General features: G+C 40.4%; 1 protein-coding gene across 2 annotated transcripts; it reads right to left on the reverse strand.

Moving 5' to 3' along the window:
* Window positions 1-1,161: 1,161 nt before the first annotated feature.
* Window positions 1,162-16,311, reverse strand: nfatc4 (nuclear factor of activated T cells 4). Of its 2 annotated transcripts, XM_044220735.1 has the most exons (13): window positions 15,645-16,311; window positions 11,265-11,431; window positions 10,083-10,595; window positions 9,774-9,949; window positions 8,139-8,301; window positions 7,710-7,810; window positions 6,554-6,655; window positions 6,123-6,310; window positions 5,751-5,891; window positions 4,574-4,629; window positions 4,301-4,427; window positions 2,784-3,506; window positions 1,162-1,449 (listed from the first exon to the last, which is right to left on the reverse strand). In XM_044220735.1, the coding sequence occupies exons 1-13, from the start codon at window positions 15,835-15,837 to the stop codon at window positions 1,379-1,381; spliced, it is 2,721 nt and encodes a 906-aa protein (XP_044076670.1). In that variant the 5' UTR covers window positions 15,838-16,311; the 3' UTR covers window positions 1,162-1,378. The 2 variants fall into 2 exon arrangements, with proteins under 2 accessions (XP_044076670.1, XP_044076671.1); XM_044220736.1 differs by lacking the exon at window positions 5,751-5,891.
* Between the last annotated feature and the right edge of the window lie 120 nt (window positions 16,312-16,431).

Here is a 16,431-nt window from a genome sequence, read left to right on the forward strand (position 1 = left end):
TGTATTAATCATCTTGGTAAGTGGTTGGTGCTTGGAGTCTTCCCCACCATTATTTTTGCCATATTCATCTCTCATAAACTTTCCATGTGTAACTACCTTTCCTGAGCTGCAGCCAGAGAGAAAAGTAGGAGCTGGAACTGGGATAGTCAAAGTCATGAAGGAATTATGGCTTCAGATTCCAGCAGTAAGTTCTTCTTAAAAGATGTTCAAAGCTCTACACCATCTATATCAATCCCTTACCTCCCTTACCATTAAGGCTTTTTTGGTCTCAAGCTCCCAACATGCCCATTTATGGTTGCACTGAACCATTTAGACCCATAAAACTGTCAAGAAAACATATAATGCTACTTTAGCGTCTTTTTTTTAGGTTTTCATTGCCTTTGCCTTTTTGTAATATTTAAAAACTTTTGTCTATCTTTCCTGTAGCCTCACTCCTTTTAGTGGAGAAAGTACACATAGCAGAAAATAAGACCTGTGAAGTTTTACAGCAGAATGAGTAATATCTCAAACAGTTGCTGATTTAGGGCTGTTGAGGCGTCCCTGCAGGTGGCACTGTTCCTCAAGACAAACTTGCTCTGCTTAGAGAGGATCTAACAAACTATTTCTCATCCAAACCTTTCAAACACCTTTAACAGTCACAGCTGAGTTACATCATCCTTTCATGAGGTCAAACTATCTTTTGTCTCAACACTTTGCCTTTACACCAGCCAGACTCAACATCCAAGATAAGATGAATCTTTGACTTAAGTTGATTTGTCAACTTACCGATCAGTAAAGTCTTTGTTAACAACAGTCACTTTTAGTCATTTTCTCTGCTAATAAGTTATTTCATTAAACTACTACGCATAAATCTGGCATTGCAGAAGTATTCAGAAATAATTGCTGCTATCTGGCAACACAGGATCCTAAATCCTGTTGCCGTTACTCAGAAAATATCCATCACATCCAGGAACTGAGCAGGGAAATGTGTTCTTATTGCAGGATGGATTAAGTTTCTGCTAGTGCAATCTTAAAATAAAGACACATTCAGGAAAAATTAATAATTGGGTCTCCATAGGGTTTAAGCCTTTTTCCTTCAGCCCCTCTATTCTGGATTCACCTTGTATGAGTGTTAATTTTGGTTTTTGCAATAGAAAATACATAAGACACATCAAACCCAAGCACTTTCTTGTATAATTTATAGTGAAAACATGTTAAAAACATTAGTTTCCCTTTATAAAACGTAACAGTTACCAGTGGTCATAATTACAACAGTGTCCTGGTAATCAAATTCCCCTGTCAATATCGCATGTAACTGGAGTGATGCATCTTAATACAAGTGCATAATCGATTTAAAATTATGCTGAATATCAAGTGGGGGTAATGAGCTACTCTGAGCTCAGTTTGGCTGGTTGTCCATCTGTGAGCCTGACTGGTAGGACTGGATGTCCTCCCCGATGAACTCCGTCACTGTGGAGGGAGAAGAGAAAATCACAATCCATCCTTTCATTCACCTCATATACTCAGTGTCATTGGTACAGTTTGTTCAGCTCATGCATTGCTAGAATAAACAATATGTATCAACCTGTAAGAAATTTTATTTTCAATCATTTGGAAAGCAGCAGCATCTGAATAACTTGTCTCCTCCTACACAAATCTCTATGATGAAGCTGAATAGTGCAGATTTCTAAGGACAAAGTCTAGGAAAGATAATAGATCACAAGGAAAACATGCAATGATGCTACTTTGGCCGTAAAACACATTTTTTAAAAATACTTTGCAGCTGAAATGTTTTGCATTGTCGGTTGGCTCATATCAAAATTCTTCATTGCTGACCGGTTCAAAGTGCAAGTTAAGCTCGGCAGAATGGGAACATGTAAAAATACCAGCAGGTGTGAAATTTTTAGAGTATGCCCAGAAACTGCAAGACAGTATCAGCCGATATATTGGCTGATATTAGCTTATCACCAATATATCCTTATCGATGTGTGTATATAAAGAAAATGCAGTATAGAAATAGCACCGAAATGGTAGCTTAGAAACAGTGACTCCTTTCCTGTTAAACGTCCAACTTAGTACATATCTTCGTTTCAATTATTTATAAACAAATTTAAGGGATCTTTATCAAAAAAAATTGTTTACTATATTTTGTTTATTTTTATTCATTTTTATATTATGTGTTAATGTAAAAACAAATATAGGCTGATATATTGTTATCAGATCTTTTTAAACTCTCAAATATCCAACATCAGTCTATCAGCTATAGTGGCTGGCACGTGCTTGTAACAATTCAGCTGGAAAGCGTAAACCCAAATCACAGGATTAAAACTGACGTCTGTGAACTTTCTGTTCGTTCAAACTTTCACCACAGTGACAGAGCATCTAGTGTTTCATTTGTGAAATTGTTTTTTAGTTTGCAGTTAAACTGTAATTGAACAAGCAGGTAATGTGAATGTAAAAATATATAAGATAAAGTATGATGGCACTGGTACGACCTGTCCAAACTGATTAACAGCAGAGTATGGAGAGCATCTCCAACCATGGTATAATGCACAAATGAATGGAAAAAATAATTCAATATCAACAAAAAACAAAGTTATATATCCTAGTTTTTAACACATTCATCCTCCCACTCATCTATACATACATACAGTACATAATAGCATTGTTAAATTACTCATTTCAGTTTTCTATCATTTCTTTATCATCTCTGGATGTCCTTTACATGTCTGTAATGTGGCCAATTAGTTCATCTTATCAACAGATTATTACATATTTAAATAAGATAAATACATGCAACTCACCTTCTTCAAATGTAATGTGGTGCATAGAGGCAGAGCTGGTAAACTCCAGGGAGCACTCCTGGATCTTGGCATTCCTCTCTCCCCCATGTCCCGTCCCCAGCACCCTTCCCTGGGGGTCCCAGCCATCGTAGTGGGAGTAAGGTGCTGGGCAGATGTCCTGATATGGGCTGGGGTTCGAAGGAGGGGAAGGACACACCTCCTGAGGATAAGCGGAGTACTGGGGGTAAGGGGAGGTGGGAATGGGAGGCAGAGGGGAGGTCGAAATGGGACTGCCGGCAGGAAACGGGCTGAGAGAGGAAGAGTGGGAGGGAGAGGGCGAGGAGGACAGGTAGGGAGAGTCCAGCCACGGGGAAGGGGAGGGGGAGGGAGGCTGCGGGCCGCGGGGGTACAGGGGGGGAAGGAGCTCTGTGAAGCCCAGCTCCAGGTTCTCGAAGCTCGGGTGACCATCAGACAGGGCTGCCCTGGACCCGCCGGGCTCCTCCACCGCAGCGTCGGGTTTAGAGCAGTACTCCTCATGGTAACCCATAGTGGGGCAGGGAGGGGAGTAGGTGGAGGGGTAAGGGGGCAGGTGGAAGCCCAGGCCTCGATCGTCAGCTATGGGGTCGCCTCTCACGTGGAAGCCCCTATCCATCCTGGGCTGACCCCCCCCAGGACACACAGTCCCCCCATCCAGGGGCAGCACAGAGGGCCGGGACAGCAGCGGGTCATCCTCTTTGAACATAACTGTGAGGAGAAAACTGTTTCACTAATATGTGGAAAAAATAATTCAATTTCCTCTCAATGAAGACTTTGATATATTGTGTCTTTTTTCAGTAGTTTAATCTGTTAATTCTCTCAGAGAATTTATATTTATATTTTTTATATTTCTTTTTTCTTTTTATGATTTATATTTGTGTGAATGTCTAATTCAACTTTGGCTTTTGGTATTTAATTTAATTTTTCATTTAAATGACTGAAAACATTTTGCTGTGGAGACCTCCTAATGAACATAATAAGGATGATAAATATATATTTTGACTCCTAATAATCACATCATTGAAACAAATCGAGACGATGGGAAAAAAATAAACACCCTGAGACTTAAGTATTAGGAAAAATGCAATTCAGAGAGTACAGTTATTGGAGAAATGAACTCATAAAATAGAAAACATTGAGGATACTTTTTTTAAAGGTCGACGTTAGTGATGTAAAAGTAAGATTCATTTTCAATTTATCATATTTTTCCTGTTTTTCCCCCTGGTTGTTGGCACAATGTTTGTACTTGTAAATGATGGATGGAAATATATGTGTATTTATGTATATATGAATATATCAGTAAGTTGGGTTTTTTGTTTGTCTTAGTAGTCTTTTCATTTGTCATTTGTTTTTTATCGTATTTGGGGAGAAAATCTCCACAGAAATATCAGGGATGATAGTAAAACCATAGGAGCAGCTCCAGATATAAACCCACAAGCTGACCAAAACTGACGACAGAGCGGAGACAGACAGAGGTGAACAAGGTGAGATTGGACACTCACTGGGGAGATACTTGAAGCAGTGAGTGCTGCTCCTTTTCCTCTTCCCGTTGGAGACGTAAAGACTAACCGACAAAGGCCGACTGATAGACAGGTCGCTGTAGGCGGGGATCCTCACACACAACAAACACTATAATGAAATAAGAAGTGTGGACACAGAATATCACAGATTAGAGGAGATTCATCAGATGCTTTAGTTGTATCAGTCACGTTGTTGCAGAGACTGTTCAGAAACTGTAACGTTGCTTTGGACTGATGTCACACATACAAAATTACCTCATTGCTGTTGTCACGGTCGACATGAGCCTCCTCCTCCCACTGTAATTTACCATCTAATAGATAAGAACATTCGGTAGAATTAAGTGTAACCTACATGCACACACATTGACACACAGCCGGTTTAATGAACATAATTTCCTCTCACTGCATAACAGGTAACGCCTAACATTAAAGCTTTTGTAAACGAGGTTGCTCGTAAAGCAGTCTCCACTGATAACTGATTGAAATCTTAACTTCAACTGAGAACATAGAAAAGCTGATTTTTTTGAGGGGGAAAACTAACTGGATGCAGGCATGTGATTTTTAAAAAAGGTGATGATTTTTAATCATAAACATGAGGACATAAGAGTCGATTATTTCTCCAACTTGACTGCTATTTGCCAGAATAAATAATATGATATGTTTGTAAACCCTGCTCCTCCTCCTGTTCTTGCACTCACAAACCATGTTTTTTTTCATTCATCATTTTATGTTAACAAATCTACTAAAATCTGATCTAAAATTATTCTGTTGAATCACTCTGAGACCCTCATAATGTACTTTTTTTTAAATCTGACACTGACACTGTTTGTCTTATTAGCCTACATTACTTGCTTATTTACAAAAACAAAACTTATGTGCAGGTTAAAAATAAACAGAACAACTGTTATCCTTCCTGTTTTTTCACTGAATGACTGAATGTGACTGAGGGAAAGCTCCCTGATTCATTTCAAGTGTCTAAGTGCTGTGCCACTGTACAATATGTAAATGACTGTCTGCTCTTAAAAAGCCTTTATGGAAAGATCTGTATTTATTTACACTGAGGTACTAAATGAAAAAAGAATAGAAAACAAGCACAACATTGAATATGTGGGGCACTATTCAAAACTGAATGCAATGGGCTAAATTATTATTACCCTATTACTGAAATTAATTTTAATGTATTTTCAGACTCATTGATCATATCTGAATTGTATCACTGTTTGTGTAGCAAAAAAGATTTTCTCCTGCCAGCATTAGAAATCCTTTCTCAAACTACCACTACTATTTTCTGGTAGCTATTTCAAAATTTTGTTCTCAGCTCATTTCTGTATTTTTTACTGGCTACAGTTTAGTCAGGGACTCATCAAGACATTAGAGGCAAAAGATAAGAAACAACATTAGAAAGGATTGCGTCTCCTCTGTGGACCTTTACCTGTCCCTCTCTCCATAAAAAGGACTCTGGAGATTGGCAGGAAGTTAGAGCCACTCAGCAGAAGCTCCTCCCCTCCCTCCACAGAGCAGGAAGTAAGACTGACAGACTCGATGACGGGCAGCTCCTGAGCCGAACGCTGGGCTGAGGCAGGGAGAGTCAGGCAAATCAAACCTTCACTACCACTTAATGTGCTTCTAATTTAAAGACACCGTGTGTAGATTTTTAAAAAATTCTGACTTTGGCGACCCCTAATGGCAATGCTACAAATCTTACACATGGTGGCTTTAACAACCTGCTTTGTTTTGTATTATGTAAGGCTGTATTCTCTTTGCAGTTAAGTCTCCATAAAACTGCATCTGACCAGCTACTCACAGCATTCGATGGGCACAGAGGCAACCTGCAGAGCCAGGACTCGGCCAGGCGGGGCCATGGGGGGCGCTAGAGGGAGGTGGGTACGAAACACCAAACGGACACGTGTGTTCTTCCGTCCTACGTCTGTTTCTCCTTTCCTCAGCTCGATGTCCGAGTTCCTCAGCTTGAGAATCCCAGCACAGTCGATGCTACGGCACAAATAATTTTTTTTTAACTGTAAATTTATCCAGGTGGCAGATTAGGTGTTGTATAGTGTTGTTTAGTAACATTTTTCAACATTGGTCCAGTAGAAGGAAGCTAAATGATTAGCCTGCTTCTCAAGTATATACTGTAGACTTCAAATTAGCCTTGAAACTGGAGTACAAGGTTGAACAACATGCACAAATAATGAATCTTGTAGAGGAAATGTTTCCTGTCTCGTTCCTACTCACAGTGCAGTCATGTTGTTCTCAGGGTTTAAGGGGATGTCCAGCAGTTTGGTCCCCGCCTGGACGCTCTCATGACTGGCAGTACCCACCATCTTCCCTGTCACCCTGAGAGGGGAGAAACATTTACAGTTTTTATGCTGAATCAAAGTCCCGTGATAGACTGGTGCTCTGTCCAAGGTGTACCTGGCCTCCTTTCACAAAGTGCATGCAGCACCCCGCAATCCTGAACAGGATAAACGGGTACAGATTTACAATTTTGACAAGTGATTAATCATTTAAGTCATTTATCAAGCAAAAATGTCCAACATTTGCTGTATTTACAGTAAAGATTTTCTGCTTTTTTTCTGTTTCATATCATTGTAAATTTGAATACCTTGGATTTTGGACTTTTGGACAAAACAAGCAATGTATCCTTGGGGTCCAAAACTTGTGCGGACATTTCTTTCTATTATTTCTGACATATTCTAGATTAAACAATTATACATTATCTATTAAAATAATTGATAGATTAATTGATAATGAATTGTTAGTATCTAGCCCTACACAGTTTTTTTTAATTAAATATCAAATTATATATATACATATATACATATATATATATAAATATATATAAATTATATTATGTTTGCTCTGATTACATTTAACCTATAGCGTGCAAAATTTGATGAAACACTTTCAGTTTATGCGTATATCTCTTCATGAAAAGAACAAATAACAAGTAAGGACAATGTCCTGGTTACTAAAACACAGACAAATCATATGTTGTTAATGTCCAAAAATATTCCATAGGTGCCTCAAGACGGAGCAGAATAATAGCATAAACTAGGGCACACAGTAGCTACGTGTCTTTGCTGTTGATGCTCCTCGTCTTCATCTATCTGGAGTTTAGATTAATGGATTTCTGTTGCTCTATTGTGCAATCATATTCAAAGATTTTACATTTTCTACAATAAGCTGATGTTCTCATCCAGAGCAAGCTTCATTGAGAACAACTGGTGCAAGACATTTCCTGGACCAACACTAGAAGCAGCTGGTGAAAAGTTACGCAATGGTTAAAGCCACAGTGGTCAGATTGTATGTTGTGTCCCTTGAATATCAATGTATGATAGAAGGATGCTTGGTAATAGGTTTGATTATGAATAGAAATACGGTTCAGTACCTGTGTATCTGATAGAAAGGATGTGGCCTGATTGATCGGTCATCAGCTGTTCCAACGTAAACCTGAAGGGAGAGCGGCTTCCTCTCTGTGTATCCACAAAGCTGTACGAGAGACACAGTGTGAGGGACAAAATCAAACTGTGATGAGGCCAACAGCAGTGAGCCACAACACGTGTCCTAAGACTTTGTTCCAGTATTAAGAAAAAACACCATTCAAACAAAATGTCTACTTCAGCTTCAAAAGAAATTACATTTAATATAAGGACAGTCAGAGCTGTTAAAATAATCTCATTATAAAAGCAACTAGATTATGAGTATGCAGGATTGTGCAGCATTTCTAGGCACGAAGTTGGTTGGGAAGAGCTGTTCTACCAAATCAGTATTGTCACAACTTTCAGCAGCTGCTGAAATCTGCAGGTTTGCATATCACCTTGACAACAGGATGTCCTGTTGGTGCAGCCTTGACGGCTCCTCTGCTCCCCTCTGTCTCATAGTGGGCTCTGTGGTGTGGACGGGGCTGCACCTCAATACGCAGTTCGTACTGGTCAAACTGGGACGGCAGCGGCCAGTCGAGTGGCGGCAGGGCATTAGACCTACGCGTAAGTGTATTAGAGCAGGAAAACTGTTTTAGTTGCAGTGAACATGGAGGGAGCACACCAGATGCCAATGAATAACTATTCTGCAGGCTAAATGACGAGAGTTACATATAATTTACACATGCAAACATGTTTAAAACAGACAGCATGCAGTTAGTGAAAAGTGGGACTTTTGGGGATTTTGTCATCTGGATGAATAAATGTTTATGAATACAGTTAAAATTTTATACGAATCCAGACAGTGCTGACCCCTTAGCATGTCCACATTTTATTGCTTTTTCATCTTCAACTGCAGGACTTTTCTTTTTTCATTTAACAAAAATCACAAGTGGATTAATGAACTCCAGTTTATACTATTGATGATATGGCTTCTTTTTTTTTTGCACGAAAAGATATAACCACAGTGACATGCTGCAAGCATATCGCCTGGGAATTGTTGGGTCTCTGTAACTAATGTTATAAAGGGTACAGTCTAGACCTGATCTATAGGAAAACTGTAATGAGATAACTTCTGTTATGAATATAAATAAAATTGAATTGAACTGAATTGTTGTATTGTTACATAGTCCTTAGCTAATGTTGTTAAACCTTGAATAACATTCTTAAAGCGGATATACATTAAAGTGGATATACATTATACTGCACGTGAGAGCAGGTGGCCTTGCTTAGTCATTTTAAAACACTGAACACAGTCGGTACTGCTAAGTGAACCAGCAACCAGTTAATGCCTGGTCACACCAGAAAACAGCACAGCAGAATGTATTGCAAAGTAGATGGTGATATAAGCTTGGAGATGTAGTGACCACTTGGCTAGTTTAATTCTTAGCAAAAAGGATATGAAGAGAAAAATCTCTTTTTGCTGTTACTTCTCATTTTGCCAAGCAGGGTTATAGAAAATTGAATGGTGCGACACAGCTATTATGACATCTTTTAACAACAACAAGTTCTGTCTGTTTCCTTAAAGGCCATCATTGTCAGGGTGGTTTTGTTAAAGTTCACCAAAGTTGAACTCTGCACAAGCACTGCACTCAATGTTCCAATGAAATGAATTTATTTGAAGTTGTGTTATAAATGCTGGTGCGACCAAGCTCTTGGTTTCATGCCATCTGCTTTTACAAAAAAGTGACACTGTCTCAGCTCAAAACTGAAACAACTTGTATCACTTTCAGGAGAATAGCAAGCAACATACCCTTTTCCCCCACAATACAATGGAGGTAAACTGGATTTTGTTTATGGTGAAAAATTACATTTAAAAGTCAGTATAAACATGTCCTTTTAGAAGAATAATGGAGACACTGTTTCTGGAAAGTCACATTATATTGAATTCTTTAAATGCAATGTTTTTTATCTTTGTATGTTATTTTCTAATTTGGGTAACCAGCCCTTTAACACATCTTCAATATTTGTAGCTTCAAACTGTGACTTTTGATTTTGCATATTATCATATGTGTGGTGATGTGTATCCTTGCCTGAACAGAGGGCTGTGGGCGCTGGCTCGGGTCCGGCCCCAGGCTAGAGCAGGGGGCACAGAGAGGTAGTCCATGCCCAGCGAGGGGGGCTCTCTCCTGGTCTGCTGGGTCTCTGGCAGCATGCAGGGGGAGCTGTGGCCCGGAGCCTGCTCCTGGTCCACCTCCCTGGGAGACAACTGGAAAACAAAAAGTATGGTTCACCACTTTAGTGCGATGCAAATTTCTTAACTATTTAATATTTTAATCATCTTTCATATGACAAGACAACAAAATTTGAGAAACACCACGAAACCAAGCCAACGTCTTTACCTGTTCCAATGACGTCTTTCTGGTTTTCTGTGGGATGCTGAGCTCACAGTTGCTGGGTTGAGCTTGTGACAGAGTGATGGAGTCTCCACCCTCGAGGTTGCATCCCTGCAGTTCCTCTGAGTAACTGCCCCTCCGTGAAGTACAAGGGGAGGCCAGTGGGGAGTTTCTGCGCTTTTTACCCCCAGGGGAAGTGGGCCTTGAGGAGGGCGAGAGCCCGAAATTGATTGTGGCCTCGCTCAGCTCCTCCTCCTCTACCAGCAGGGAGTCACAGCTGGAGGCGGGGCTGAGCCAGCCACGGGAGGAGGGGCTGGAGGCGGGGCTGGGGCTGAGGGAGCCAGGGCACCTGTCGCGGTAAGAAAAGGGGTCCAGCAGGGGGAGGTAGAGGCGCTCTCGGTCCCACCCACTACCACCGCCCATGTCCCAGTAACTGGAAATGGTGGGTGCTGGTTCATCTTCAGGGGAGATGGTTGTTATCTGGATGCTAGGACACTCGACCACACGAGACTCTGAAACCTGGAGGGAAGATGAGAGCGAGCAAAAGATACCTTTAATTTTCTCAGTTTTGACTCTCAGTCGATAGAAAATGACAAAAATTGTAATCATTTATCAAGCAAAATGCCAAATATTTGCTTGTTCCAGCCTCTCAAATGTAAGTATTTGCTGGGGGGGCATAGAGCCACTGCATAACTTGGCAAAGCATTGTTGTTTAGCAGCTGACTCTCAAATATTGGATGGTGGACTTTCAGACAAGAAGCTAAATGCAACAATGTAATTGCATTCAGTGTTAATTGTATGTAACACTGACAAAAGACATAAACCAACTAAATGATCACTGTAATGGATTACTTTAAGCAAGTTTCAAGACTTTGGAAGAGTGTGTTACGAGTGACAGTTCCTGCGACTTTCTCAAAATGTTTAAAGCCTTAGTTTACCTTCATAGAAATGTACATCTAAGATTTAGCTGAGTAGCTATAATAACTTAAACGTGATGTTAGTGAGTTTGTCATTATATGGAGAAAGTCACTGGTGAGTGAAGGACCCATAGCTGAGCTCACTCCATTGTAATTTGTAGTTAATGGGGTAGAATATGCAAAAGGTGCAGAATGATCCACAAACTTAGGTTTTTAGGTTGAAACCCTCTGATTATAAACAAGCAGGACTTAACTAAACAGGTCGTCTCACCTGTACAGAGCGTGCCGGCAGGCTCTCGTAGGTCCCGCTGAACTCTCTGACGGGGGCCCTCCGTGGTGGCGGAGAATGCATCCCTGCCCGCTGATTGACCGAGGGTGGTGGGCTGGGGATGCTGATTGAATGTCCCGTGTGAGTGGAAGCCATGTGGTTATCTGTAACTGATAGAAAGAATTATCAGACTGAATCTGAGGAAACAGGATTTAGAAAATGAGGTGGCTAACATCACAAGTTCAGAGCACAAATTCAATACACTTGAGAGCAATAACAGTATGCTCTTGTTGACAAAAGTTGATCTTACTTGCTAAATATGCTGATAATCAAATGCCACAAATGTTGTTTACAGTGTGTTCATTTTCCTAATATACACCTTTCCTTCCACATGGCAACAATTTATTTTCTGGCTGCTTTCTAGTGAAAAAAATTGTTGTTTTTTTTCTTTTGTTCAAACACACTTTTCTTTTATATCATATGTTTTGTATTTTGGGGTCTGTGACCTCCCATTAATCTTTTTCACAACGGCAAAAAAACAGTTAGCTCTCAAAACCTGCTGTTCTTTCACATCTGGCATGAGAAAGACTCATTAGATGTCAATCAAACTACTGTAAACACAATTCAAATGAAACAAAGATTCATTTTCTATCATCAACATGCCTTCATCATTCATTACACATCAGTTCTCCTTCATTTACTGATCTGTAATTGTCACCATATGGAAAATGCATGCAACTGGAACTTAGAGTTAATGTCTTTGAAACAGGTGCAGCATTTTTGTCACTTACAATATAAAGGAGTGGTTCGACATTTTGGGAAATACGATTATTCACTTTCTTGCTGAGAGTTAGATGTTCATATTGATACCACTCTCATGTCTGTAAGGTAAATATGAAGCTGGAGCCAAGAGATGGTTAGCTTAGCTTAGCATAAAGACTGGAAACAGGGGGAAACAGCTAGCCTGGCTCTGTCGAAAGGTACAAAAGCAAGTTGTAAAAATCACACGTTGTTGTTTTAGGGGTGGTTATGTGCCAGGCTAGCTGTTTCCCCCTGTATGCTAAGCTAAACTAACTAGCTGCTGGCAGTAGCGTAATATTCAGAGTACAGACATGAGAGTGGTATCAATCTTCTCATCTCACTCTCTTCAGGAAAGCGAATAGGCGTATATCCCAAAATGTCTAACCTTTAAATTAAATATGTTTATATTGAATGATATGAATACTAACTTTGTTTATATTGTTATTCTTTGGTGTTAGTCTTTGTATTGTTGTTAAACTATGTGAGGTAGGATTTGGTTTTATATTCCATAATCTCACACAGTCATATGGCAACAATTTCCTAAACAGCTTTTTAAACTCTACTTTGAGTGTGAAGAAGTATTTCAATACATTTTTTCCATGTATTATAGTCACAAATAGTGCAGTAAAGTGTGAAGTGGGAATTGTAACCAAATCATGAAGTTTACTTTTGGCTCACTGATCCAAATCTTACACTGCTAAGAATCACAAACCCAACTCTGCTGCTAATCTTGACAGTCATGAAGCTAATTTGGGACTTTTCTACATCTCCTTTTTAAAAATTTTTAAAAAAACATTCTCAACAAAAGTCTTTGGACTTTGCCAAACAATCATCCGAATGAGGACACTACCCCTCAAGGCCAAGGTCCCTGCCACAACATTTCCCCAGCGTGGTGTGGTTGGCCTCCTCATGGAGCCAAACGGTAGTTACCCTGTAATGAGCAAGGCTCCAACTGATCATTGGTGCGCTGCAGTGGCGACGGGCCATACAGGCAATTTTTGGGCAACACGGACACACAACAGCAACTGCCAACAAATTAAGACTCGGGGTGAAAAATCTCTGCAAATGTTTCCTGGCAACATAAATATTTCCAAGTGATTAAAGCTACAGTGCTGAGGCAACTCTTCTGCTGGTGGATTTTTCACATGAAACAATGATTTAGATGTTTGTGTTCAGACCAGCAGAGGAGTTTATGGGCCACGGAAACGTACCAAACACTTATTGAAGACAATAAAGCTAAACTCAACTCTAACAGGTTTAATTTACTGTAATATTTTATTCTGTGTCCTGAGTTGAACCTCTCACAAAAAGTGATGTTTAGATCAGTGGTTCCCAACCTGTGGATCAGGAACCCCACATGGGGTTGCATGACGATTAACATGTACAGACCAGCAGAAGATTTTATTTCTAACTAAAGTTACCTAACAGTTATTGTACACGATCAGTTTGTCACTTTCTTTTGGGAAAACACATCTAAAGTGTAACAGATCTAAAATCATATGGCTGCATCAGCTATTCATAAATCCTTCACTAAGTTTGTGTATAAAGTCCTTCCTAAACTCTTAGTAGCTACTAGCTAGTTTCAAACTGGTGATTTACTAAATCGGGTTGCACCAGTAAAACTTAAGAAATGTCCTAGTAAAGACTTTAGTAATGTGTAAATTGATTGCTAGGAAACATCTGTAGCACTGTCCAATCAAAAGCAACCAACTATGTAAACAGAAAGTTACTGCAGCATCACGAGCTGTGATATAACCTTCAAAAATAACATGTTTAGGAGGCCAAATGATTAAATATAACTGCTAATGCATTCATGTAGAAATCTGTGTTAAGAGTGGGAAATATCCAGTTAAGCTAACCTAACCAACAGTGTTTGATCATTTAGTCTATATTATTAACATAATGTTTTGTAATTTGAGGCATATTGTGTTTTTGTGAAATGTAATTTAAAAGTGTTCTCAGTTGACATTATTATTAGAAGGCATTTTGAAGAGGTCGCGAGATGAATCTGAGGCATCGTGAGATGATTAACAGGATAGGAAAGCGAAAAAAAGACACATTTCTTCTACACAGTCGTGTCTATTTTGTCAGACGTTCCTCTAGACATTGTTTATATTTTCTTGTAAATGAATAGCAAATTTTACTTCGTCATGGTTCTTAAAACTATTTATTGAACGATCAAAATGTTTGCGCTCAGACCAACAGAAGAGTTTATTGCTACCAAAAATTTCAGGTCTATTATACTATTATACTTTATTCCGCATCCTGAGTTGAACGTCTAACAAAAAGCGATGTTTAAAAAAAGCAAGAAAATACTTTTTTTCTGCGACACAAAACTGTGTTGTTGTTTTTTTTTCAGACTTTGCTCTGATTGTTGCTTTTTCTTGTAAATGAATGGTGAATTTAACTCTTTAAGCTCTCCTCTTAAAACTATTTAAAATTATTCCAATGAGTTCCATCCAGCGAGATATACAGACTTTAAATTTGGGGTAAATAGAGCACTAGTACTGGACTGGTGCTCTGTATCCACAGATAGCCTGATTTGAGTTATCGTATCAGAAAAGAAAAAGTGGCATCAGTACAGCCCAACATTTGACCTCTTCAGGCATCTAAAAGTTATTCAAATAAATAAAAAAGTAAATCACTGTTTGGTTGAACTTGCCACAACTCGTATACACATCGAACCAATGACCAGGGGTGACAAGTCGACACTGCTTTGTTTTAAGGGGTCACAAGTCAAAGACTTTGTGTGCCACTGGTTTGCATGTTATATCAATAGATAAGGAGAGCTGAGGACATAAACGTGAATTCCAGGAGTGACACCAAAGTGTCAGGAGAGCTCACAAAACACTTCTGCGAAGGTATATGCTCTGAAAAGTAAAAACTCATCACCTAGAGTGAAGAATTGCTCTCTTGTTTCTCCTGCAGTTCACTTTCATGCCTTGGGTGTGGTAATACAACTGTATGCCAGTGTGGGCGGGAAACAAATGAGAGAGTGGATCTGAGGATAGGAGGTGAGTGTGTGTGTGTTTGTGTGTGTGTGTGTGTGGAGTGAAAAATGGGGGAGATGGAGGTTGAGTGAAAGAGGGAGGGAGGTGTGTATGTGGTGCTTGTTCAGTACACAGAGGTTGAGGTTCCTTCCCAGATGGCAGCTGTTAACTCTACTCACACGCACAGCTGATTAGAAACACATTGAGTCTGGGGCTGCATGCACAAACACACACATGCACACACGCAAATGCCCTCACAAACAGGAATACAGTATGCACACATATGCACACAACACACAAAACAAACACACAATAACAATATACTCATGCTCAAATGCTTACAGATAGAGGCACGCATATACATCACATGCAAGTTCAAACACACACACGAACACACACACACAAACACACTTCATATAAGCACAGGCATGCAGATGAAGGCCCTCATTACAGCATATGCACATGCAGCTACACACACACACACACACACACACACAGAAGTTCCCATGCATTAGATATCACACTGTCAGGCCACTCTCCTCCTCTGTCCCTTTACTTCAACACATTCAGCTATCCAATAAATGACTCTAACCCAGGCTGCTGCTGCTGGAAGAGTCCAGGTGCAGCGGGGCGCCCTCACTCTCCTCCCCGGGAACGGAGCTCTCTGGCTCGGCTGTGCGCACCGGGGATGGCCCCTGGCTCTGCCGCGGCGGCGGGTCCTCCTCAAACACCAACTTGAACTCGAACTCGCCCTCCTCCCATCCCGAGCCCGGCGCGGCCCCCATCGACCTACGGCAGCAAGGACAGGATACAGATAGACTGATACAATCTTATCTCCCTGAGTCGGATACAGCGACTTTCCTTGGTGAGCCTCGAAAAAGAGAGTTTCTCGGAGATATTCTCAAAACTTTTGTCCTTCTCCTATGTGCGTGTCATTGCGCAAATATCCCTGCTCTTGGAAGGTTTGGATGTAACTTCAGCAACTTTTCCACGCTGTTTCCACACGATGAGGACTGCGTCTTGCTCGGATATTTGCAACTTTTTCAGCCTTGATGCCTTGCGGTCCAAATCAAATCTTAACTCAGGATATCTCAAAGTCTTTTCCGAAACATATCTCCCAGATACAGTCGGGTCTTTCATTCTAGCTCCATCGCCATCCCCATAACTTCTTCTCCCTTCAAGACAGAGAGAGGAGAGAAAAAAAGTTTAGCAAATATTTTTGTCGTCCTTTACCCTTAATTGCCTTTGGGTGGGTTTCCCAGCACCAGTTGGTCCGTTACTCATTCCCCATAGGACCTTGAGCCTGTCAGTCATGAATCCCCCCTGCCCAGCCTCCAGCCTCCCTCTTCTCCCCCTTCCTCACTCACTCTGGAGGTTTC

This window comes from Siniperca chuatsi, linkage group LG13 (assembly GCF_020085105.1).
Source record: "Siniperca chuatsi isolate FFG_IHB_CAS linkage group LG13, ASM2008510v1, whole genome shotgun sequence".
NCBI classification, from domain to species: Eukaryota; Metazoa; Chordata; class Actinopteri; order Centrarchiformes; family Sinipercidae; genus Siniperca; species Siniperca chuatsi.